This window comes from Mauremys mutica, chromosome 17 (assembly GCF_020497125.1).
Source record: "Mauremys mutica isolate MM-2020 ecotype Southern chromosome 17, ASM2049712v1, whole genome shotgun sequence".
NCBI lineage: Eukaryota > Metazoa > Chordata > Testudines > Geoemydidae > Mauremys > Mauremys mutica.
In genome coordinates, this window is record NC_059088.1 from 3,570 (window position 1) to 27,985 (window position 24,416).

The window sequence follows — 24,416 nt, forward strand, 5'->3', positions numbered from 1 at the left end:
CAAACCAGGCCGCCTGTCTGTGCCTCGGCTCTGGGGGGTTCTCCAAGCTCCTAGCAGAGGAGGGATTTTTTGGTTTCTCTTCTCTTTTTGCCCAGCTTTTCCAGAGGCCGCTCGCGTCGTGCCTTGGGGTGAAATCCCACCAAAAAGCACCGTCCCGTCAACATCTGCATGTAGAAAAGGGGTTTTTGTTTTTTTTTTTTTGTTCCTGTGACGCCCTCTTTTTTCCCACTGTCCCGGGGGAGATCTGTTTTTTCTTCTTGGCTCTGGGGAGTGGGGTCTAATGGCTGGAGCAGTGGGAAATTGGGTGTCAGTACTTCTGGGTTTTAATCCCGGTTCAGTGCTACAGCAGAGGGGAAATGGGAGGTAAAGAATCTTCTCTCTGAGCTGGGCATAGGACCCAGGAGTCGTGACTCCTCGCCCCCACCTGCTCAAACCACTAGATACCACTCCCCTCCAAGAGCCAGGGGGAGAACCCAGGAGTCCGGACTCCCAGCCCCACCTGCTCAAACCAATAGACGCCACTCCCCTCCCAGAGCTGAGAATGGAACCCAGGAGTCCTGGCTCCTTGTGCCCTGCTCTGGCTAGTAGACTACACTCTTGGGATCTATTCCCAGCTCTGGGAGTAGGTGCAGTGGTTAACCAGAGAGGACCTGGAAATCAGGACTCCTGGGTTCTTCTCAACTCTGCCACTGGTTCACTATATGGACATGATCGAGTCTTTCTCCCCTTCTTTCTCTCTCAACGCATCAGTTTCCCCATCTGTGAAATGGGGATAACAGCCCTGCCTGATGGGGCTGTGTGGAGAAGTATATTTAAGTTTGAGGGGCACTCAGACATTACGGTACCAGATAAGTACGACAGACAGACGGATTCCAAGGACTTTACGGCATACTTCCAGCCGGGTCCAGCTGGGCTGAGACTCGGCAGAGCTGATTCTGTTCCCAGCTTTGCCGGTGACCCTGGGCAAATCACTTCCTCTCTCCCTGCCTCAGCTGCCCCTCGCACTGCTGGCCTGGATTAGCTCACAAACAGTTTGGGGCAGGGCTGTGCTCTCACAAAAAGTCTGCAGCTTTTCCATCAGCCTCAGGGTGGGGCAGGTAGATTTCTGGTGCTGGGACTCGGGGTTTCCTGACGACTTCTTACGATGGTTTCTATCTATCCGGGGAAACCGAGGGAGGGGCCTTCTAGCATGATGGCCTCTCTCTGGCTGGTAACATCTTGCAATCTTCCCTATGCAGGGAACCCCCTGCCCTTGTTTCCCAGGAAGCCTCCACTCTCCTATGGGTTTTTTTTCCTTTCTCATTTGCAGGAATCTGGTGAAAAAGTATCTTCCGAAACAGAACACAAGAGAAGATCCAGAATCCAAGTAAGTGCCTCTGTCTGATCTCGGCGCGTGCCATTCTCTTTAAGCTAGTTGAGAAAGGCAGAATGAGAACCAAAGGTGTTTTTAAGGACACAAAAGCCTGTCTCGGTATAAATGGTCCTGCCTCAGTGTGGCAGAGGACGGACTAGATGACCTTTTGAGGTTCCTGCCAGCCCTACATTTCTATGATGCGAAGTTTAAAGCCAGACAACTTTTAAGTTAGAAATAAGGCACAATGCTTTAATGGTAGGACGATAAACTATTGGACCAACATCCCCAAGGAAGTGGTGGATTCTCCATCCCTTGACCTTCAAATCCAGGCCGGCTGCCTTTCTGGCACAAGTTATCAGGCTCGGCACAGGAGTAATTGCGTGAAATTCTCTGGCCTGTGCCTTCCAGGAGGTCAGAGGAGATAACAGAATAGCCCCTTCTGGCCTTAAACTCTATGAATTGCAATGGTTCATGTTTCTTTAATAGATCTAAAGGCCAGAAGGGAGCATTGTCCTCTAGCCTGACATACATAAAAGGCCAGAGAACGTCGGCCTTTGGAACTCCTTGCCACAGGAAGTGGTTGAAATCAAGAATTTAGTACGTTTCAAAAAGGGATTGGATGCTTATGTGGGGAGCAGGAATATCCAGAGTGATCATAATTACAGCTAATGACTATTCTGGAAGGGTTATTAAACCTCAGGCGGGATTTAAACTGCTGTCTAACTATTAAAGGCCAAGATGGGATTTAGTGTGTGTGTGTGGGGGGGGGGAATTATCCTACATGGTGGGGTTCTTACACCTTCCGGCTAGTGCTGGTGCTGACCGACTCGATGGAGTAGACTGCCTGTCTGATGCAGTCTGGTGAATTTCAGTATTCTATATTCCTGCCCCAGGCCCAGGACTTCTGATTGGTGCAGAGCACCGGAAAGGTTTCCATGTGGGTGCAGAGATGGGCTGGAACCTCTCAGCCGAACCCCAGAAACGTCAGGAGTGTCGGACCATTGGATTAAATCTTGCTGTTTGCCCTCCAGTTTTGGTCTGGGCTCTGTCCTTGGATGGTGGGGAAACTGACCGAGATCAGCTGTTCTGGCAGATCTCATGAGAAGTGGCAGAACGCTTAGCTTGCCAGGCAGCCCACTGGAGCGGGTGACCCTGGCTGATCCAAATCTTCAGGCTGGGTCAACCTCTGACTCTGGCCCTAAGCCAGCCCATCAGACACCCTCCTTTAACCCTCAGCTCCGCTGTCAATACCAAGACTTACCACTTCCTTCAGAATTTCCAGCCCAAAACTTTGCACCCAAACCATCTTCCCCTTGCTGTGCCTGCATGAAACAGGTGGCTGTTCCATTTACGGAGAAATTTGATACAAAACATAAATGCTGTGGCTGGGGAAAACCCCTGTGACTTTTCCCGTTTTGTCCGTGGCTTTTTTCTGTGTCCGTGACTCACCCCACAGCAGCAGTTCCTGTGATCCTGCGGGGCTGGACCTGGCTCCCTGCTGCAGGTGTCACTGGTCACAGTGCTGCTCAGGTCTGGCCAGGCCAAGCCCAAGCAGTACACTGCTCCTGGACACCAGGTTGCCATGCACGGAGCCGAGCGCTGGGCCCAGCTCCCCGGGACACTGGGGCTGCCCGAGCTGCTGCTGCTGTGAGGTTGCCTCTGCACTGGGCCAGGATTACCATTGTGGTGCTGGGGGTGCTAATAGAGCTGCCAGGTGATCTGTCAATAGTAGGGTGCCCCCTTCTGGCCAGTTGGAGAACTGCACCAGAGTGTTTTCAATAGGCCAGGGGTAGGCAACCTATGGCATGGGTGCCGAAGGCGGCACACGAGATGATTTTCAGTAGCACTCCCACTGCCCAGGTCCTGGCCACCAGTCTGGGGGGCTCTGCATTTTAATTTAATTTTAAATGAAGCTTCTTAAACATTTTAAAAAACCTTATTTACTTTACATACAGCAATAGTTTAGTTATATATTATAGACTTATAGAAAAAGACCTTCTAAAAACGTTAACATGTATGACTGGCACACGAAACCTTAAATCAGAGTGAATAAATGAAGACTCGGTACAGCGCTTCTGAAAGGTTGCCGGCCCCTGTAATAGGCTAGATTGAGAGAAGATGATGTCACTATTTTGGACGAAGTAAGCTGGGCTCTGGGTTTGCAAAACCTCTAGTCTCGGTGGCTTTGGATCTAAATTCTATTTCATCTAAAGTTAAACAATCTCAAAGCTCAGATAAGACGCCGGTTTTGGTAACGGGGATTTCTCTTTTCCCTGCCTCATGATCCAAGGACAAAGGGGTGTTTTGGTCAATGAAACTTCAAGGCAGCCCATTTAAAACGGACTGCAGGAATAACTTTTATCGTGCAGTCAGTGGAACTCATTGCCACAAGGTTTCACTGGGGTGTAGAGAGTTTAGTGGGCTTAAAAGGAGAAGTGGGCGCTTACTTAAATAATAAAAATCCAGATTTAGAATAATAACTTAAAAAAAACAACAACCAACCCACCTTTAGAAAGGGATATAAAGCCTCGTGCTTCAAGGCATGTGCCCCAGTCTTTAACTGTGGGGGGGGAGACATCTTTCCCTGGCAGCAGGTTATCCTGTCATGCCCTAATTGAGAGTTACAGGTTTGCGCCATCTCACGGAGGGATGCGGTGAATCCTCCATCGCTCGAAGTCTTTGAATCCGTGACCACCTGCGTATTGCAGACCAGAGGTTTCCCCGCAGAGGTGGTTGCACTGAACCTCTCCTTACGGTGGAGCGGCCTTGTGTGTCTTTGAGATTCCAGTCTGGGCTTAGCAGAGGCGGGATCCTGGCCTCGACTGACACCTGTTCTGATCCAGGCTGAGATGCCTGGGGCAGATGAGTTGAGGGGGTGGGGGGCGTATGCACTGAGCCTCTGCACCTGTGACCTTAGCATGACCTTGTCGCTCGCCCCATAACTCTGTCCCTGCTCCAGGTTCTGCCAGTACCAGGCCTTCCTGCAGGTGGTGAAGGAGCTCAATGACTTTGCCGGGCAGAGGGAGGTGGTGGCGGAGAACCTGATGACGCAGATCTGTGTGAAGCTCTCTAAGCATGCCCAGGAGCTCAAGCAGGAGAGGAAATTGGTAACGCTTTCTCCCTCCCTGTCTTCCAGTGCAACTGTCCAGGGCTTAGTAATATCTGGGGCTGGGGGACGTGGAGCCAGCTAAGCCCTGAGCATCCTTTGTGGCCGGGTGACATACGTGGGGTCCCCACTGAGCCTGGAGAGCTTGGGTAACGTACCAGCCATGTGTGCCTCTCTGCAGGACCCAGCCACTAGGGGGAGACAGCCTGCTACTGCCTCGAAGTAATGTCCCAGGGCCTGTGGCTCACGTGGCAGAGGACGGTGCTTTTAGATCCAATGGGACCCAGGTTCAGTCCCTGCAGACGCTGTGTCCCTTGGGTGCGAATTTCGGCCAGCTCCCTATACTGACTGACTCTCGCTCCCTCCGCGAGTGGGGCCAGCTCTGCCTTCTTGGAGGGTTTGCCCGTGGCTGGACATGGGATCTGTGGGAGAATCGTGGGTGCAATAGCCAGGCTGTTTTGGGGAAGGCTTTTTTAGAGCTACCAAAATTGCCGTCTCCCTGGAGAGGAGAAGGGACATGTACCTGCCCCGTGGTGCTGCTGTAATACAGCTTATAGAAGTTCAAGAGCATCCCTGGACTGGGGCTGCCTAAGCATTACCGTAATACACCCAATAAATAGCCAGCAGCAGAACGTTTATCACAGTCTGAATTTTTAGAAGTGCCTAGTGATTTGGGACCCTTGAGACTTCTTAAAGGGATCCCAACTTTTTCATCTTGGCAGGGTGCTTGGTGCTGTCTGAAAATCAGGGTCAATTTAAGGAGACTCAAACTTCCCAAATCTCCAGCCACTTCTGCAAATTCTGGCTATGAAGAAGAATGTTCTGGTGTTGGCTAATTTATTAATGGTGCTAGGCGCTGTACGTTACTCATTGGTAGTGCCTCGCTGCGCTAGTTGCGGTACAAACACAGAACGGAGAGACGGCTGAAAAATCATGAGGTTCTGCTGACGTTTCTCCTCTTTGCAGCACTTCCATAAGGGCCGGCGAGCCCAGCAGCATCTAGAAAACTCCTTCAAGCAACTGGAAAACGTGAGTCCTGGGGAACAGGGCCAGCTGTTTACGTTCTGTTCATGCTCGTGTTGGGCCTGATCCAAGCGCTTTGGAGCCGCCGGGAGCCTTTCCATTGACTGCAAAGGAAGCTTTGGATGGCGCTTGCCGAGACCCAGCTGCATGGGTCAGCTTGTGCTCCGCAAAGAGCACAGCTGGTGGAAGGAAATGCCTTCAGGAGAATGAAAGGGGCTTTATTCAGAGGAAGTCCAGCACATGTGCGGCAAAACTGTTCTGTGGTTCTGGTGGCTAGAGTGGGGGGAAGGCTGGGAGTCAGGACTCCTGGGTTCTGTTGCTAGCTCAGGGAAGGCAGTGGGCTCTGATGCATTAGACTAGGGGTTCTTAAATGTCATTGCCCCATGACCCCCGTCTGACAACAAAAATTACTACATGACCCCAGGAGGCGGACTGAAGCCTAAGCTCCTCCCCTCCACCCCCAGTCCCACCCCCCTGGGTGCGGGGGGCCAAAGCCCAGTGGCTTCAGCTCCAGGCAGGGGGCCTGTAACCTGTGCCCCACCTCCCAGGGCTGAAGCCCTCAGGCTTCTGCTTTGGCCCCAGGTGGTGGGGCTTGGGCTTTGGCCCTGGGCCCCAGCACATCAAACGCCAGCCCGAGCAACCACATTAAAGTGGGGTTGCGACCCACAGCTTGAGAACTGCGGCATTAGACCAATGGCAGGTGCTGGGAGTCAGGACTCCTGGGTTCTGTTTCTAGGTCTGGGAGGGGAGTGGGATCTAGTGGGTTAGTGGAGGGTTGTGTGGGGGACAGCTGGGAGTCAGGACTCCTGGGTTCCATTCCCACCTCTGCCACACACTCACTCCATGCTTTAGGGCAAGTCCCTTAACCTCCCACCTTCGCTTCCTCCTCTGTAACGGGGGAGAGTCCCTGAGCCCCGTCCCCTGTGGTTCCCCTGAATTCTGTGGGTGGGAAGCAGCTGTGTGCTCCAGCAAGGTAACGCTGGCTTGTATTCCTGCCCCCAGAGCAAGCGCAAGTTCAAGCAGGACTGCAGGGAGGCGGAGAAAGCCATGCTGGTGGCCGAGAAGCTCGACCAAGACCTCAATGCCACCAAGGCAGACGTGGAGAAGGTCGAAACGCTGCTGTCCCCTTGGCTTGACTCCCTCTAGCGTGGGCCTGTTGGGGATGGGGGAACCATCAGGCAGCATGGGAGGGGGCCCAGCAGGATGGAAGGGAGGGGGGACCTATTGGGTGAGGTAGAGTCCATGGGTTTTGCTAGCTGCTTTACAGACTGGTATGAAGACCAGATTTCTGCCCCAAAGAGCTGACCATCCATAACCGACCGCATTCAAGGAGGCTGCATTAGAGGAAGAGGATGGTGCCGGGGTTCAGGCTTGGGGAGATCTCGGTTCAGTTTCCGGCTCTGCCACAGACCCGCCATGGGTGACCTTGGGCCAGTCACTTCATCTCTGTGCCTCAGTTTCCCTGTCTCTGTGATGGGGCTAATGAGCCTTCCTGAGGCTGTTCAGGCTAACCTCTCAGGGGATGTGTCTGCAGCACCTGGCACGATGCAGGCCCACTCCCACCCCCAACGGGGGCTGCAATGATGCGTGGGGGGAATTAGCTGTGTGGTGCAGGGGAGAAGAGCAGATGGGAGGGAGACCTTCCCGGAAGCTTGCTATTGCGGATGGGGAGTTGGCCACCGGCCCAGGGCTTTGACTAGAAGGGATTCCCTGGGCTGGTATCCGGGCCTGTCCGTCTGCCCGCGGGGACAGAGCTGGGCCTGTTGTGACGATTGCACTAACTCCGGCAGGCGAAGCAGCAGGCCAATCTGCTCAGTCACTTGGCGGAGGAGAGCAAGAACGAATACGCCTCCTTCCTGCAGAAATTCAACCAGGACCAGAGCCAGTTCTACTTTCTGGAGATGCCGCAGATCTTCAACGTAAGCCCCTCCCTTTGACTATAAGCTCCTCCCCATCAATATAAGCCCCTCCTACTTAACCTTAGCCCTGCTTCCTCCTTTCTGTCCTTCCCTTCTTTTTCTTTCCCTCTCTGTCAGTTTTACCAGTATAATAATAATGATGATGCCTAGCTCTTATCTGTAGATTTCAAAGCCCTTCACAAAAGGTATCATTATCCCTGTTTTACAGATGGGGAAACTGAGGCATGGAGAGGGAAAGTGAGTTTTCCCAAGGTCACCCAGTAGGCCAGTGGCAGAGCGAAGAATAGAACCTAGGTCTCCGAGGCCCCATTCAGTGCTCTAACCACTAGGCCACGTTTTGTTTAGTGTTGACATTGGCGTCCGAGCCATGGGCCAGGACTCTGCTGTGCTTGGTGCTGTCTAAACAGAGAACAAGTTGTCGTCGCTACCCCAGACAGCTTCCAGTCTAAGTAAGAGAATAGCTAGATGGGAATAGAACAGCCTGTGCACTATGGGGAGTTGTGCTGCTTTCACTACACACCTTTTGTGTGTGAATCTTGGGAAGGTCTTGGTCTCGTAGTCTGCGGAACTCACTGCTACAGGATGGCAAAGTACAGATGTATTTCTTCCTCATCCACTAAAACTGAAAGGTGGAAAATTCAAAACAAACGTCCCCTTGCTCTTGTGTTTTTGGAACAGACCTACCTGATCTCCCTTCTCAATCCCATCCAGTATTGTGTGGATTTCTAAGGTGTCTCATCCCCAAGGTAAACAACCCCAACCTTTTTCAAACAAACTAACTGCCTGTCCAGCATGAAGGACACCTGGATCCTTATCTGGCTCTTCTGCTGGCCTGCTGTGTGACCTTAGGCATGTCACATCCCCTCTCTGTGCCTCAGTTTCCCTATATGTAAAATGGGGATAATGGCACTGACCTCTTTTGGAAAGCGCTGGGAGATCTATGGATAAAGCACTATATAAGAGCTGCCTAATTAATAGCAATAATAATATTTGTAGAGTCTTTTCCAGGCCTTTTATCATTCTCCCTGTTTTCTGCTCCCCGCCCCTTGCAGAATCTGCAGGAGATGGACGAAAGGCGGACGGTGCGGCTGAAGGAAGGCTACGGCATCTTCTCCGAGACTGAGCGGCAGGTCATGCCTATCATTGGCAAGTGCCTAGACGGCATGAAGGCAGCAGCTGACTCAGTGAACAAGAAGAACGTGGGTCCTGCTGTCTCTTTAAACTTAGTGCCCCGGGGTGGAAAGCCCATTGGAGTTGTTATAGCACCTGCCCTCCAATAGGGAGGCAGACCCCCCCCAAAGTAGGCGGGGCTAACTGAGTGGGATCCAGCTGTCATAACCTCCCCCCTCCACTAGGGGTCCCAGACCAGCATAGGGGCAGTTTTTTGCTTTTACTTCACCTGGAGAAGTTAAGTCAATCCAGCCCCAGATCCCAAACCTGGAGGGATTTGAGGGTATTTGTGTCCTAGGGAATGGAAATAAGACCCAGGTGTCCTGACTCCTGTTCTAACCATTACACCTGCTCCTCTTGCGGACCCAGGGAGTCAGGACCCTGCGAAGGGAGTGGGGTCTAGTGGGGATGGGAGGGCTGAGAGTCAGGACGCCTGGGTCCTATTTGGACTTGTGCCCATGGATAGAATAGGGTTTGGCGTCCGGTCTGTAGAGATCAAGGCGGAGATCAATGACCCGGCCTTGCTGGCGACACGTGGCTTGTGCATGCGAGTGTTTCTGGGGAGATGGGAATGCTGCAGCGAGGTGGAACGGGCCCTGGGGGGGAGGTGGCAGCAGTTCTCCCGGCGGTGACGCCCTCCCCCTCGCCCCACCGCCGGCAGGACTCCCAGGTGCTGATCGAGTTACACAAGTCTGGCTTCGAGAGGCCGGGAGACGTGGACTTCGAAGACTTCAGCCAGCCTATCAACCGCACCTCTTCGTACAGGAGCCTGGGGACGCCCCGGGGCACCCTGGATGGCCGGCTGGACCCCCGCCTGCTGGGCAAGAACAAAGGCAAGCGCTGGCTCTTCAGCAAGAAGAATAAGGTAGGAACTGGCAGTGAGGCCCTGAGGCCCTGGCTCTGGGCGCTGCTCGGGCTGGGGCACCTCAGCCTGGCTGGAACTTGGAGCGGGACCTAGCGGTTGAAGCGCAGAATTGGGAGTCAAGATTCCTGGATTCTAGGCCCATCTCGGGGGTGGGGTTCAGCACTCCTGGGTTCTATTCCCAGCTCTGGCAGGGGAGTGTGTGTGTGGGGGGGGGGGGTGAGTCTAGTGGCAGGGGGGCTGGGAGTCAGGCCACCTGGGTTCCGTTCACAGCTCCGGGAGTCCTGACTCCCAGCCCCGCTCCCCTCCCGGAGCTGTGAATAGCACCCACGAGTCCTGACTCCCAGCCCCTGCCCTAACCACTAGACGCGCCCCCCCCCATACTACCGGTTGGTGTGAACCCGTCCATATCTCCTTCCACCCCTTTGCCCACCCTACTAACTATGCAGAGGGGCAGGTGGTACCAAGCGCTGGTCCTGGGCCGCATCCCTTATCAACTATAGACGAACAGCTGCCAGATGCAGTTCTGGGGGCTCTGGGCGTCAGCTGCTGCCCCCCCCCCCCCCCGGCCCTGAGCGCTGCGAAGATGCCTGGGTAGTTAGCAGCCTCCAACCCCCTTCTCTGCGGCGCGGCCCGTTGCTCGCTGCAGGCTACGCCGCCCTTTGACCCTGGTCTGCGATCGTTCTCCCTGGCTGCATCTCGCTGCCTGTGCATGACGCCGTAAAAGAGCCTTAAGGGGCGTGAGCCAGCGAGGCTGAGAAGACGCTAATAATTAACCAGTTCAGGAGCGCGCGCTGCAAATCAGCCAGCATGAGCCTCTCTCTCTTTCTGTCTCCTCTCCCCCACCGGCCCTGCCCGATCCTCTTGTCCTCCATGAGTCACATCCGACGCACCCCTCCCTCCCGCGCCCCAGGAGAGCTGCCTTGGGAACATGCTGTTCCGACAAGGAATCGTGACCTGGCTTTTACGCCAGGTTAGAGCTCTTGGGGCAGGGAGGGGGTGGGGGTGCTTTTTTTGCATCTTTTGGTTCTGGGATCCCTGAGTAACTGTGAGGCTGTTCCCCCCCCCCGGCAAGGGTTTGCTAAAGGGGAATGAGATCAGCTGTCCACACTAAAGCTGGCAGGAATTCAGGCTTCAAGCACGTGCTTTGCTTCTAAGCCCGGAAGCAGGGTCCTGGATAGAGTCACCAGTTCTGGATGGACAAATTCCTGGGGGGTGTTGTCACATGCCATAATCTTGAATGAAAGATTCATCTTTAATTCCTGGAGACTCCAGGACAATCCTGGAGGGCTGGCAACCCTAGTCCTAGGCTGTCAGCTCTTTGAGGCAGGTACATTTCTTTGCCCGGTGGCTGTACAGCACCTAGCGCAACGGGTCCTGATCTAGGACTGGGGCTCACGTATTACACCTAATATTGAGGCCAGTGGACTTGTTCTTTTGCCAGATTGGGGCTTCAGTTGAGCAGGGGAAGGGGTAATGCGGAAAGATTGCACCCTGAGGAGCTAACACCAGGCACAGGCGCTCAGAATGAGGCCCAGAAGCAGGCAGACCTGGGTGGGAGGGGGTGGGGAGGAGATTGGGGGTTGGGGGGGCAATGCAATGGCTGGGGGGGGGAACAGTTCAGGACTGGAGATGGAAGTGTCTAAAATCATGATATTGTGGTGGAAAACTGAAACGTTTCCATTCGGAAATGCCTCCCGCAGTGCCTTATGGGAGTTGTTGTTCGACTGCCTCAAGCTCCCATTCTCTTCTATGGGCCAGGCTCCCCAGTCAGACTACATCTCCCATGATGAACCTGGATCTCGGTGAAGGGAGGTCGTGCATCATGGGAGATGTAGTCTGGCTGGGGCGCTGGGCCCACAGAAGCAAATGTGGGGTATGAAGCGCTCGAACTACAACTCCCATGATGCACTGCGGTGGCACTTCAGAATGGAAATATTTCAGTTTTCAACCAAAATTTCCCGTAGGAAGCACCAAAACCAATTTTTTTTTAAAAGCTTGATTGAAATTCCAATTTTCCACCTTCCCTAGCTGGGGGGCCTGTGGACAGGAAGGGATGAAGGCTGGTCTTGGGGAGGAAGGCTGTGAGAGTGAGATTTGGGGCGGGAGGTATAACTGGGCCTGTGGGAGCAAAGCAGCCTCTGGTCTAGTTGTCAAGTGACCTTCATGTTACTTGCCTCCTGCTGTAACATGCCCCCGCCCCAGTCTCCTTACCATCTCCCATGATGCATTATGGTCTCCCCTCTTTGTGAGGGCAGGTGGTGCATCATGGGAGACATGAACAAAGTTCACTTTTCCCACCGAAGTGCCTCTCTCCCAAGAGAGGAAGGCAGTTGCCGAAAGCCAGGTCCCCTTCTCGGTGTCAAGCTTCCCAGGCACATGGGTGCCAGAAAAGGCCACGGGTGCAAGGTGAGGCCTGATCTGTGGCAGGCAGGAGCCCGATCCATGGTGCCAGTCACACCCCTGGTGCAGGGTGGGACCCTAAGCGTTTAAAGTAGGCATATTTCCTAGGGTCTTAGGCACCCAAATTCCTTTGACTTCCCATAGGACTCAGGTTCCTTTAGGATCGTTTGAACAATCCTGGCCTTGAAAGGGTTCTGAGCCTATTCCCCTTCCCTTCACTGCTGGGATCCCCTACGCTTGGGAGATGGACAAAATGGTTGGTGGCCTTCCCTCCCCTCGCTGCCTCCGGCTGGTGGATTGTGATGGTGCAGCTTGTCCTTACCCCTCTCCCCTTTATTCCCTGTGCCGTGTTGGGTTGCGTTTTTGTTGTTGTTGTTTTTTTTTTGTGTGCATGCCTATTTATTTTCTTACAGAGTTCTCTCCGTTGTGTGTCCCCATGTGTTCTGTTGTCCCTTTGTCTGTCCCTAGCTCCCGCCCCCTCCCCTCTCCCCAGTGATCTCTGCCCCGCTTCCTTCCTCCTCGTCTGCCACCAACGGACCTCCATCCCCCAAATTCACCCGGGACCCTCTCTCTTACTGTCTGAATGAGATCAATAAGACAGTCAAACCCCACATCGCCTCCTTCCGCCACCTCAAACGGAGGGTAAGTTTGTGTCTTGTATTTTGCTTTGTACCAAGCCAGGGGAAGTTGCTATTGTTATGAAGGGCACCTGCAAAGAGAGAAACGCAGTGGGGCTGTGCAGGAAGTAGGCTTTTAAAGTATCTTTATTTTTAAGGCCTTTGTGCATCTACTTTGGCTTTCTGGCAAAACCCCTCTGAAAATGGAACTATTCAGAAATGCGACTGTAGTGCCTCCTGGCACAACTCCCAGGACTCCTGGGAGTTGTAGTTCAGGTGCATCATGAGCCCATTGTCCTCTATGGGCCAGGCTCCCTGGTTGGACATCATCTCCCATGATGCACCGTGGTGTGCCCTTTTTGTAAGGAGAGTTGGTGCATTGTGAGAGATGTTGCTAGGTTCCTGATGGGACTGCATCTCCGATGATGCACCAACTCCGCTTACAAAGGAGAGGGCAGACCATGGTGCATTATGGGAAATGTCCAGCCAGGGAGCCTGGCCCATAGAGGACAATGGGCTCATGAGGCACCTGAACTACAACTACCAGGAGGCACTACAGTAGCATAATCAAATCTAAATGCGTTGGGTTTCAGGTCTTTGTTTTGTTCAACGAGAACATCAAATCTTTCCGCCCGAAGCAGATGCATTTTCTCCCAAATCCAGGTTTTCCATAACAATGCAGTTTCCGTGGGAATTTTCTCCCAGCCCCAACACGTACCCAATTATTTCTTCCTTTACTGGTCACTTCTTAAAGCCCCGGGTTCTCCCTCTTTTCCACATAGCTCCAGCCTCCCTCGCGTGGTACAGCAGTCAGTGCTTCCGCCCGTTTCAAAAGCATCGGCTCCCCAGACACGCGCCTTCCTTCCAAACTTCCTAGCCCAGCCCTTTGCCTGCTCCCCACAGCAGGACGTTCCACCGTGTTCTGCTCGTCCGAACCAGGAGCTTCCCCTTTGCAAATGCTCCTGGCTGGAGGATGCAAGCCTCCACTCCTGCTCCATATAAAACCCCAAGCCATCCCTTGCTTTCCAGGCTTCCTTTCTGTTGGCTTCTCCTTTTCGGAAGCTGCCGTGCCACATTCACTGCTTGGGGTACAGACTCTGTGGGTGTGGGGTCAAGTTCCAGTCAACATCAAACCGCTTCCTGTTCTAAATAAAGCATCGCAAGCCAGGAGACCAAAGACCCAAGCCAGCAGCCAATTTCTGATCTCTCCCTCTATCCCCGCCACCTCCGGTATTCCCAGGAAGTAGGAGCACCTCTGCAAACCAGGGCTTGCCCACATGGCTTTCACCCTCCATGCCGGGGGGCTGACTCTGCCAGGTTGAGGGCCTGTGGTTATTGTGCCAGGATCTCAGCACGGGTGTGCTCGCTTGGTGTTGCCTCGGCACAGGGGTGGAAATCAGTTGCTGGCCAATTGAGTAACTTTGTCCTGTGAATAAAAGTATTAGCAGGCCGGACCCCACGGTCCAGCTGGTAGCATCACGGGCAGCGCCTGATGCTTCCAAGGACCTGGCCTCGATGGGATGATCTTTCCTCGGCGTGGGCATGGTTATGTGGAGCTATAGCTTTGCACACCACTGTCTGAGGCCCGTCTACCCACTGACTTGCCGGAGGCCACACGGGTCTCCTGAGTCCCAGCTCAGTGCTGGTTTTCCCCCTTAGCTGCTCCTGCTGTAACGGTTGGGGTGGATGCTGTGAGCTGTTCCCTCCTCCACGGGCTGAGGGTTCTGCAGCTGGAGAGAACCAGGATCTGAACCCTCCGTGCTGCTGGTGGAGACAGAGATCCGGCCCATGTCGGTTTCAAGCTGCAGGGCCGTGGCTGGTGTCTCCTCGACAGCTAGGTGCCGAGCTCTCTTCGCTGCACAACCAGAGATCTCTGGATCCCGGCCACTGCTGCAGAAAGGCATCATGCAGCGTCTTGCCCCAGGAGCGGCCCCACCTCAAAGCGCTGTCCCTATCCTGCGAGGTACCGAGCTCTCCCGATGACCAGTGAAGGTCGAGGAGGCTCAGTGAGATCAGGCCCTTAGAGTGAGGCACACATGTTCCCCTGGCGCTGGCCAGTGTCTTGCAAGTTAGGGGCAGTGGCTGTCGGCAACCCCTAGTGTGAAGGAGTCGGGGGGGCACAGGGGACTGGATTTTGTGGCTGGGGAAGAGGGTCCATGTTACGACATGAAGGGAACTGATGTATCCTTCTCTTCCCCTCCCCACTCCCTGCCGCCAGCCTGTGATCACGGAAGATTTCAGCCACTTGCCGCCAGAGCAGAGAAGGAAAAAGCTGCAGCAGAAGATCGAGGAGAGGAACCGGGAGCTGCAGAAGGAAATCAACCAGAGGTACAAGCGCTTAATGCCCTGTAGGCGGTGCCTTTTGAATGCCTCCTGTCTCTGTTCTCCTCCTCTGGTGGTGGCCCACCTGCTGGACTACATCTCCCATGATGCTCCAAGGACTAGGACGCCCACAATGCACCACCCCTCCCTTCTCCAGGCTTTTAAACCCTGAGGGTTTAGCCATAGTCTGTAACTCTGGCCTCCTGCTGCAGTGAGTCCTGTAGACTGCGCACAATAGGGAAATGCTATTTCCACAAAGTGTGTGTGCTTGATCTGTAATCACTCCTTCAAAAATCATTGTACAGTGAGCCAAACCAAGATGGGTGGCCCAGTTGTGCCAGGTGCTGGATGTGCTTCGTGAGAGCCAGTCCCTGGCCCAGTTTGTCTACAGTCTAAGTAGACCAGGGTAGGAAGGGAAAACAGGAGGAGGAGCAATGATTTCCCCCAGGTCCGGGGCAAAGTAATGGAAAAGAGACGACTAAGAGGGAGTGCGATAGAGGTCTATAAAATGATGACTAGTGCAGAGAAAGTGAATAAGTGTTGTTTACCCCTCCTCCTAACAAGAACTAGGGATTACCGGATGAAATTAATAAGCAGCAGGTTTAAAACAAACAAACGGAAGTACTTCTTCACGCATCGTCAACCTGCAGAACTCCTTGCCAGAGGATGTTGTGAAGGCCAGAACTAAACGGGGTTCAAAAAAGAACTAGATAAGTTCCTGGAGGATAGATCCATCAATGCCTATTAGCCAAGATGATCAGGGACACAACCCCATGCTCTGGGCACCCCTAGCCTCTGCTTTCTGGAAGCTGGGAGTGGATGATGGTTTTAATCACTCGATGATGACCTGGTCTGTTCATTCACTCTGAAGCACCTGGTATTGGCCACTGTCAGAAGATGGATACTGGGCTACATGGATCTTTTGGTCTGACCCGGTGTGGCCATTCTGATGTTCTTATGTAACTCCTAGTCCGGTGCTCTGTCTGTTAGGAAGCACTCCTTCCCCTTGTTCTCTTTATTTGCAGGAGGATATAAAGGGAGGGAACCAATCAGTTTGCATCCTACAATTTGCATTCAAATCTCTTTGCCAGAAGGCAGAAATTTTGTGTGCTGTCCCTTTAAATCCCTTCCCCTAACTCTTCCCCCACACTTCCCCACAGAGATGCCTTAAACAAGATGAAGGACGTGTACCAGAAGACGCCCCATATGGGCGTCCCTGCTAGCCTGGAGCCAAAGATCTCTGAGACCCTCAGCAACATCGAGAAGTTGCACCTAGAAATCCAGAAGTACAAGGTAAGGGGGAGGTGAGGGGAGTCACGGGATGGGGCTACCTCTAACACGCTCCCCAGGACCCTTTGGGAATCCACGTGTCCAGCTCTGCTCTCCAGCCATCTGTGGCTCCAAACACACGCGATGCCCCGTATGTCCAGCCAGTCCTTTCTTTGAACCGGTTCAAAGTGCCGTAAATTTATAAGGGAGGTCTTTATCTCCCTCTCGTGGCTGAACCATGTACCAGCGCCTCGCTCTTCTCGAGCACTTTTCATCCTTGGAGCTCAAGTGTTTTACTGACGAGGACAGTGCCATTATCCCCATTTCACAGCGGGGGAAATTGTGGCAAAACACGGGGGAAGTGTCTTGCCCAGGCTAACCCAGCAATAACCTAGATCTCCTGAGTCCCTGGCTAAGTGTTATCCACTAGGCCATGCTACTCTGCACTTGTTAAGGCTTCACCTACGCTAGCAAGTGGATGCTAGAAAGCCTACTCTTGGTATAGACACAGTAGATGCAGTTTGTAGTGGCAGAAGAGTGCTTTCAGTGGGGTAGCGTATACTGGTTCTCCAAGCGAAATAAGTGACATTGCAATATACAAATGCTTTTGCCAATAAGAATGTGTTAAAAAAAAATCACACTCCTAACCGACGTTAATCTATGGTCAAAATTGTCTGGCCCATCTAGCACAACGATCTCCACATCCACCCGGTGTCCCTTGTTTTACTGACAGATTCTAAGTATTTTAGATCCTTATGTGGCCCCCATCATTGTCGCATCTGAGCAGCGCACCATCTTTAGTGTATTTATCCTCCCAGGGCAAAGCTGTTATCTCCATTGTACAGATGAGGAGACCGAGGCACAGAGAAGCTAAGTGACATGCCCAGGGTCACACAGGAAGTCTGTGGCAGAGCAGGGACTCGAACCTGGGACTTAAGTCATAGGCTAGTGCCCTACCTGCTGCACCATCCTGCTTCTCTAAGGCATATTGGGGTCCCACTCAGATTAGAAGCTATTTGGGGCAAGGACCAGCGTCTTGTTCTGTGTTCGTACAGCACCTAGTGCAATAGAAACCTAGGCCATGACTGGGGCGCCTAGGCACTACTGTAATACACCTAATGTACAGCGCCTAGCACAGCGGAGACCTTGGACATGACTGAGGGTCCTAGGCACTACCACAATATGAATAATATCAAAAGATGAGAGAATATTTTAAACCAGGCAGTGAACCTACAGATAATGGTGTCACGACCGCATTGGTTCTCAGGTTAGGTGTCCTTATGATTCAAATGCTGCTGGTTTGATTTACGAGTGGTTGAGTCATGCCTAAATTATTCTGGGGTGAATCATGTGTGTAACTCAGCGTCCAGTATCGTTTCATTCGTAGAAACAGCCTGGGCCTTCGGTCGCTTTCTGTTTCTCAAGCGACAAACTTTATACCAGACAATCCTGTTAAATGGCTCTGCCCAGTTTCCTTATTCGCTAAGGAAGTTACTCTTGGCCACAGGTTTATTTTATGAATGAGTCGGCTGAATGTGCATAGCCTGATCAAAGCACAGGTCACGGCACCTTCCCCCGCCCCATTCCTCCAGTGATTCAGACCCTCTTGGGTGTTCCCTGTTCCTACAGTTCATAGCCCACATCTCTGATACTGGAGTGGGCAGGAATGGGATTGTAGCTAACTGGCTGGGAGGCAGGACTCCTGGGTTCTATTCACAGCTCTGGAGGAAGTGGCAGAGGCAGTGCTAACCTTAACCCTAAAGAGGAATATTTTGGGGGCCTCCCCATCCCCCCTCACCCACCTCCTAAAAATACTAATGATATTTCCATAACAAATATACCAACACGCCATGGATTGATACCCTTGTTAAATAAGGTGAATGGTATTTTGGGGCTATTACTAAAGTGGGTCCCCGTTTGAGGCCTGAAGCAGTTGCTTAGTCTCCTTACGTCTAGTGCCACCATGGAGGAATGGGGTCTAGTGGTTAGAGCAGGGAGCTAAGACTCCTGGGTTCCAAACGCTGATTTTCACTAACTTACACTGGGGGTGGGCCGGGCAAGACAAAATATGGGGAGCTCAAAGACTGCGTGAAGCCTGGAGCAGAACTGAGAATTGGGGGTACTTTTAGCTGCTCTGGAAAAGCACCTCACTGCCTGGGTCTGTAGATATTCTGAGGGCAGGGATGGCAGGGCTGCCCAGAGGATTCGGGGGGCCTGGGGTCTTTGGCGGCGGGTCCCGGGGCCTTTGGCGGCGGGTCCTGGGGCAGAAGGACCCCCCGCCGCCAAATTGCCACTGAAGACCCAGAGTGGAAGAAGCTCCAGGGGCCCGGACCCCGCCAGAGTTTTCCGGGGCCCCCAGAGGGAGTGAAGGCCCCTGCTCCAGGGGCCCCAAAAAACTCTCATGGGGACCCCTGCGAGGCCCGGGGCAAATTGCCCCACTTGCCCCCCCCCCACCGGGCAGCCCTGGGGGATGGGGCCAAGACCCCCATAGAGGGGCAGCTGCTATGGAGCAGAGAAGGAAGCCCCATGTGACCAAAGACGCTTGCCTCCCTGTGCGATGTGTCTCTGCTGGCGGGAGGCAGGAATGAAATGCTTGAACCTCCCTCTCTCCCCCCGCCTCCCAGTCGTGGCTGGCCGAAGCCAAGAGCCGAATGCTGAGTAACCGGCCGGACAACACCCTGAGATACAGCCGCCACCTGGACCCCACCACCACCCTGAACAACAACGGCTCCCACGAGAAGGGCAGGTGAAATGTCCGTCCCCAGGAGCTAGGGCGAGCAGGCGGCCGTAATAGCCAGGTGTGGGTGCTGTTGAATCCTCACCCGCGTGTGTGGTTTGGGATCTCTGGGCCGGGTGCCGTCTGTTTGTCTTGCCAGAGGAGGATTTTTGTCATTGAAGAGTCTGACTAGAACCCAGGAGTCCAGGCTCCTTAGCCCCCCTGTTCTTATCACTAGATCCTGCACCCCTCCCAGGGTGGGGATTAGAACCCAGGAGTCCTGGCTCTCAGCTCCCCTGCTCTAACCACTAGACAACACTCCTGCTTCTGAACAGCCACACTGGACTCCCTGTGGCTGGAGCTACCCCCCGAAACAGCTGCTTACCCTGTCTCCTCATTGGTCCCTCAGCCCTGATGCCACCCACTCCAACGACAGCCAGGATGCCCTGAACCAGCCGATCTACACGGAGTTTGATGAGGACTTCGAGGACCTGGCCTCGCCCATCGGCACCTGTGTGGCCATGTACCAGTTTGAAGGTACTCATCCAAGACACTTCTGAGCCAGGTTCCCTGGTTGGACCACATCTCCCATGATTCACCAGGGTCTTGCCCCTCTTTGACTGAGGAAGCAGTGCATTATTCATAGATTCATAGACTCTAGGACTGGAAGGGACCTCGAGAGGTCATCGAGTCCAGTCCCCAGCCCTCATGGCAGGAGCAAATACTGTCTAAACCATCCCTGATAGACATTTAGCTAACCTACTCTTAAATATCTCCAGAGATGGAGATTCCACAACCTCCCTAGGCAATTTATTCCAGTGTTTAACCACCCTGACAGTTAGGAACTTTTTCCTAATGTCCCTTGCTGCAGTTTAAGCCCATTGCTGCTGCTTCTATCCTTAGAGGGGAAAGTGAACAAGTTTTCTCCCTCCTCCTGATGACACCCTTTTAGATTCCTGAAAACTGCTATCATGTCCCCTCTCAGTCTTCTCTTTTCCAAACTAAACAAACCCAATTCTTTCAGCCTTCCTTCATAGGTCATGTTCTCAAGACCTTTAATCATTCTTGTTGCTCTTTTCTGGACCCTCTCCAATTTCTCCATATCTTTCTTGAAATGCGGTGCCCAGAACTGGACACAATACTCCAGCTGAGGCCTGACCAGCGCAGAGTAGAGCGGAGGAATGACTTCTCGTGTTTTGCTCACAACACACCTGTTAATGCAGCCCAGAATCACATTTGCTTTTTTTGCAACAGCATCACACTGTTGACTCATATTTAGCTTGTGGTCCACTATAACCCCTAGATCCCTTTCTGCCATACTCCTTCCTAGACAGTCTCTTCCCATTCTGTATGTGTGAAACTGATTGTTCCTTCCTAAGTGGAGCACTTTGCATTTGTCTTTATTAAACTTCATCCGGTTTACCTCAGACCATTTCTCCAATTTGTTCAGATCATTTTGAATTATGACCCTGTCCTCCAAAGCAGTTGCAATCCCTCCCAGTTTGATATCATCTGCAAACTTAATAAGCGTATTTTCTATGCCAACATCTAAGTCGTTGATGAAGATATTGAACAGAGCCGGTCCCAAAACAGACCCCTGCGGAACCCCACTTGTTATACCTTTCCAGCAGGATTGGGAACCATTAATAACTACTCTCCGAGTACGGTTATCCAGCTAGTTATGCACCCACCTTATAGTAGCCCCATCTAAATTGTATTTGCCTAGTTTATCGATAAAAATATCATGCGAGACCGTATCAAATGCCTTACTAAAGTCTAGGTATACCACATCCACCACTTCTCCCTTATCCACAAGACTCGTTATCCTATCAAAGAAAGCTATCAGATTGGTTTGACACGATTTGTTCTTTACAAATCCATGCTGGCTAGTCCCTATCACTTTACCACCTTCCGAGTGTTTGCAGATGATTTCCTTAATTACTTGCTCCATTATCTTCCCTGGCACAGAAGTTAAACTAACTGGTCTGTAGTTTCCTGGGTTGTTTTTATTACCCTTTTTATAGATGGGCACTAGATTTGTCCTTTTCCAGTCTTCTCGAATCTCTCCCGTCTCCCATGATTTTCCAAAGATAATAGCTAGAGGCTCAGATACCTCCTCTATTAGCTCCTTGAGTATTCTAGGATACATTTCATCAGGCCCTGGTGACTTGTAGGCATCTAACTTTTCTAAGTGATTTTTAACTTTATTTTTTTATTTTATCTTCTAAACCTACCCCCTTCCCATAAGTATTCACTATGTTAGGCATTCCTAAGGACTTCTCAGTAAAGACTAAAACAAAGAAGTCATTAAGCATCTCTGCCATTTCCAAGTTTCCTGTTACTGTTTCTCCCTCCTCACTGAGCAGTGGGCCTACCCTGTCCTTGTTCTTCCTCTTGCTTCTAATGTATTGATAAAAAGTCTTCTTGTTTCCCTTTATTCCCATAGCTAGTTTGAGCTCATGTTGTGCCTTTGCCTTTCTAATCTTGCCCCTGCATTCCCGTGTTGTTTGCCTATATTCAGCCTTTGTAATCTGTCCTAGTTTCCATTTTTTATGACTCCTTTTTATTTTTTAGATCATGCAAGATCACGTGGTTAAGCCAAGCTGGTCTTTTGCCACATTTTCTATCTTTCCTACCCAGCGGAATAGCTTGCTTTTGGGCCCTTAATGACTGATGGGAGTCTTTGAGCCATGGTGCATCATGGGAGATGAAGTCCAGCTTGAGAGCTGGGCCCAGAAAGGAGAATGGGAGTATAAGGCACCTGAACCCTGACTCCCATAAGGCATCATGGCAGCATTTCTTCATCAAAATATTCTGCTTTTTGGGTAGTTTTTCAAGAGAAAATTGACGTTTCCATGGGAAGCAGATACTTTACCTGAAAAATCTCATTTAATCGAAAAACAATTTTCTGCTGGAAATTTTTCAGCCATCCTTAGCCTCTTCCCCCTCCCTCCCACCCACCCACCCACCCCCCAGTGACTGGTGTGCAATGAGGATAACAGTCTTACTACTGCTGGCTGCTAACAGAGCTCCTCCTTTAGGTCAAACAGTAGGAACCTGTTTTAATACTGAAGGTCTTGAGTTCAAACCCTGCTTAGGGGTTGGAGACTTCACCGCCAAGCAGGCTACATCTCCAAACCCCCCCTGTTCAGTCCACCCCCCCTCCAGGTAGGAGTTTGGTATAAGTTCCCCTTTAACAGCTGCCTACTGGGATATTTCCTGGCTAATGGGGGACATTTAAGGTCTGCACTGTTCACCCATGTCTTCCAGGGGAAACTTCCAGCCCCCAGTGACCTATTGCTGCAGCCAGCTGTGTGGATTTGGGGAAGGGGCACAGAGGGTGTGATTCCCCCAGGGGTCCTAGGAGCTCTAACATACAGGCCCTCCCATCACAGGGATTGGGGGAACCTAGAGCTGAGCTCTGAAACGAGCGATTCTTCTAACCCACTTGCCTTGATTTCTCCCACCCCGTTCCTCCCTCCCCATCACCCCAGGTTCCAGCGAGGGCACCATCTCCATGACGGAGGGGGAGGAGCTGAGCCTGATGGAGGAGGACAAAGGCGATGGCTGGACCTGGGTGCGGAGGAGCAAAGGCGGCGAGGGCTACGTGCCAACATCCTACCTGCGGGTCACCCTGAACTGAGCAGATCCTGTCTCCCCTCTGGTTCTGAGAAGTGGGTCTGGGGGTCGCTGTGCCGGAGCCCATAGAATGTATTTCCACTGCAGCCTGGTGCCTTTTACACTTTATGTAAACAGTTGATCCCCCCCACCCCCCTTCCTGTGCAGTTTTTAAGTTTATAAAAACGATACAGACTCTGGCGCTGAGGCCTCGGTTTGTTTCGGACGTGGGAGGGGAGCAGAGCGGTTGGTCTGTGTTCCGGTAACACTTCTCCCACCCTGCTCTTAGGGAGAGGGGTGCGGTTGGTTGTGTATATTACCATCATGTCTAGAAGTGCCCCCAGCTGAGAGCAGGACTCCACTGTGGTGGCCTGGGCCAGACCTCCAGGCCTTGTCTTCACTAAGACGAGGTCTACACCAGAGCCCTATGTCAATAGGGGGGTTGAAAACTCCACCCCCTGAGCAATGCAGTTGTACCGACTTATCCCCCTGTGTACACAGCACGATGCTGATGGGAGAAACTCTCCCATCAATGTGGCCACCGCCTCTGGGGACGGAGGGTTAACTACGCTGCCGAGAGCAGCTCCCCTGCCGGCAAAGTAGCATTTTCGCTCTAGTATGACGGTGGGGCGGCTGTACTGTGAAGACAAACCCTGAGGGATTCGAATACACGTGAAGACGCTCTAGGGTGGCCGAGGAAGGGTGTAGTTTTTACACGCGCGAGCAAGTCGAGCTACAAACTGTGAAGGGGCTTAAGGTCTCCTTGAGGCTACGCCCAGTCTTCACCGGAACGTTGCCTTGTGTCAATGCATTGGCTAATGCCAGCTAAGGGCACTTTTTTCCTAATGTGCTGGAGGGCCCGGCTGGGGATGCGGTCTGGGACGCTTTTAAATGCTCTCTAGCTAGTTGAGGCCAGCCCCAGCTTTGGAGGGGGTGGTATAGGGGGGTCCTAGACTACCTCTGTAAAGGTAAATTACCTATGCCCCTGCTTGTGATGTACAACCCTTGTGGGGCTACCCAGCAGTAGAAATGCATCCTGGTTTTGCAATGAGGACAGAGCTAAGGAATGCTCATCCCTGTTTTTCATTTGGGGAAACTGAGGCACAGGCTGTGACCATCCCCCAGCTGCACAGTGGCAGACCTGCAACTGGAACACAGGTGGCCTCACAGGCTGCTAGTGGGTTTAGAGCAGGGGGGACTTGGCCACCAGGACTCCTGGATTCCGTTAGCAGTGCTGGGCACAGGGGCAGGAGGGGGACTGGGAGTCAGGACTTCTGGGTTCTAGTCTCAGCTGTGGGAGGGGAGTGGGCTCAGGCAGGTTTAGAGGCCTATCTCTGCCTTCCAGTGAGGGGAGGGAGAGCTCAGCGGTTTGAGCATTGGCCTGCTCAACCCAGGGTTGTGAGTTCAATCCTTGAGGGGGCCACTTAGGGATCTGGGTCAAAAATCTACCTGGGGACTGGACTACATGACCTCCTGTGGTCCCTTCCCACCCTGATATTCTATGATTTTACTATGTGAGCATACGTCTGTCTCAGTTCCCCCATAAGGGACGTGGTACTTTTATTTCCATGCAGAAGTTCTCAAGAGTGTGTTAGAAGCAACATTTAAACTGCTTTTTTTCCTGCTAGAGTAGAGCAGGGGCCTAGTCACGCTTGTGCTGTCTCCAGCCACCCCCCTTCTTTAAGGGGGCTTAAATTCCCGCCCTTGCTGAGAGTGGTCCAGCTTCCCCCATAGACAAGGGCTTAGCCTGGCTGAAACTACCCTCATTTAAATCCCCCCTTAAGCTCTCATGGGCATAACCCTGCTGGCCAGCTGCTCCTTGGGGCATTGGACAGGCACTGACTCAAGCTGGTTCCCCTCACGGGAGCAGAGACTCGGGGGGGGGGGCGGGGCAGGACGCACGAGATCCTGGCTCAAACCATTCCCCTCGGTGGTGCATTGTCTGGTTTCGCTTCCCCACTGCCCTCCGCTGAGGAGAGCGCTGGGCTGAGGTCGGGGGGACGACAGTAGGATGCTTTAATTAAACAGCAGCTGCCA

At 52.7% G+C, this 24,416-nt stretch overlaps 1 protein-coding gene across 2 annotated transcripts; it reads left to right on the top strand.

Moving 5' to 3' along the window:
• The first annotated feature begins 1,207 nt into the window (after positions 1-1,207).
• Positions 1,208-23,184, top strand: LOC123352155 (cdc42-interacting protein 4-like). Of its 2 annotated transcripts, XM_044991932.1 has the most exons (13): positions 1,208-1,366; positions 4,314-4,461; positions 5,427-5,489; positions 6,486-6,590; positions 7,274-7,402; positions 8,455-8,601; positions 9,234-9,437; positions 12,306-12,479; positions 14,673-14,782; positions 15,937-16,069; positions 18,670-18,791; positions 19,171-19,298; positions 22,256-23,184. In XM_044991932.1, exons 1-13 carry the CDS (start codon positions 1,233-1,235, stop codon positions 22,402-22,404), a joined length of 1,746 nt encoding a protein of 581 aa, XP_044847867.1. In that variant the 5' UTR covers positions 1,208-1,232; the 3' UTR covers positions 22,405-23,184. The 2 variants fall into 2 exon arrangements, with proteins under 2 accessions (XP_044847867.1, XP_044847868.1); XM_044991933.1 differs by lacking the exon at positions 12,306-12,479 and having other exon boundaries at positions 1,266-1,366; positions 22,256-23,179.
• Positions 23,185-24,416: the final 1,232 nt, after the last annotated feature.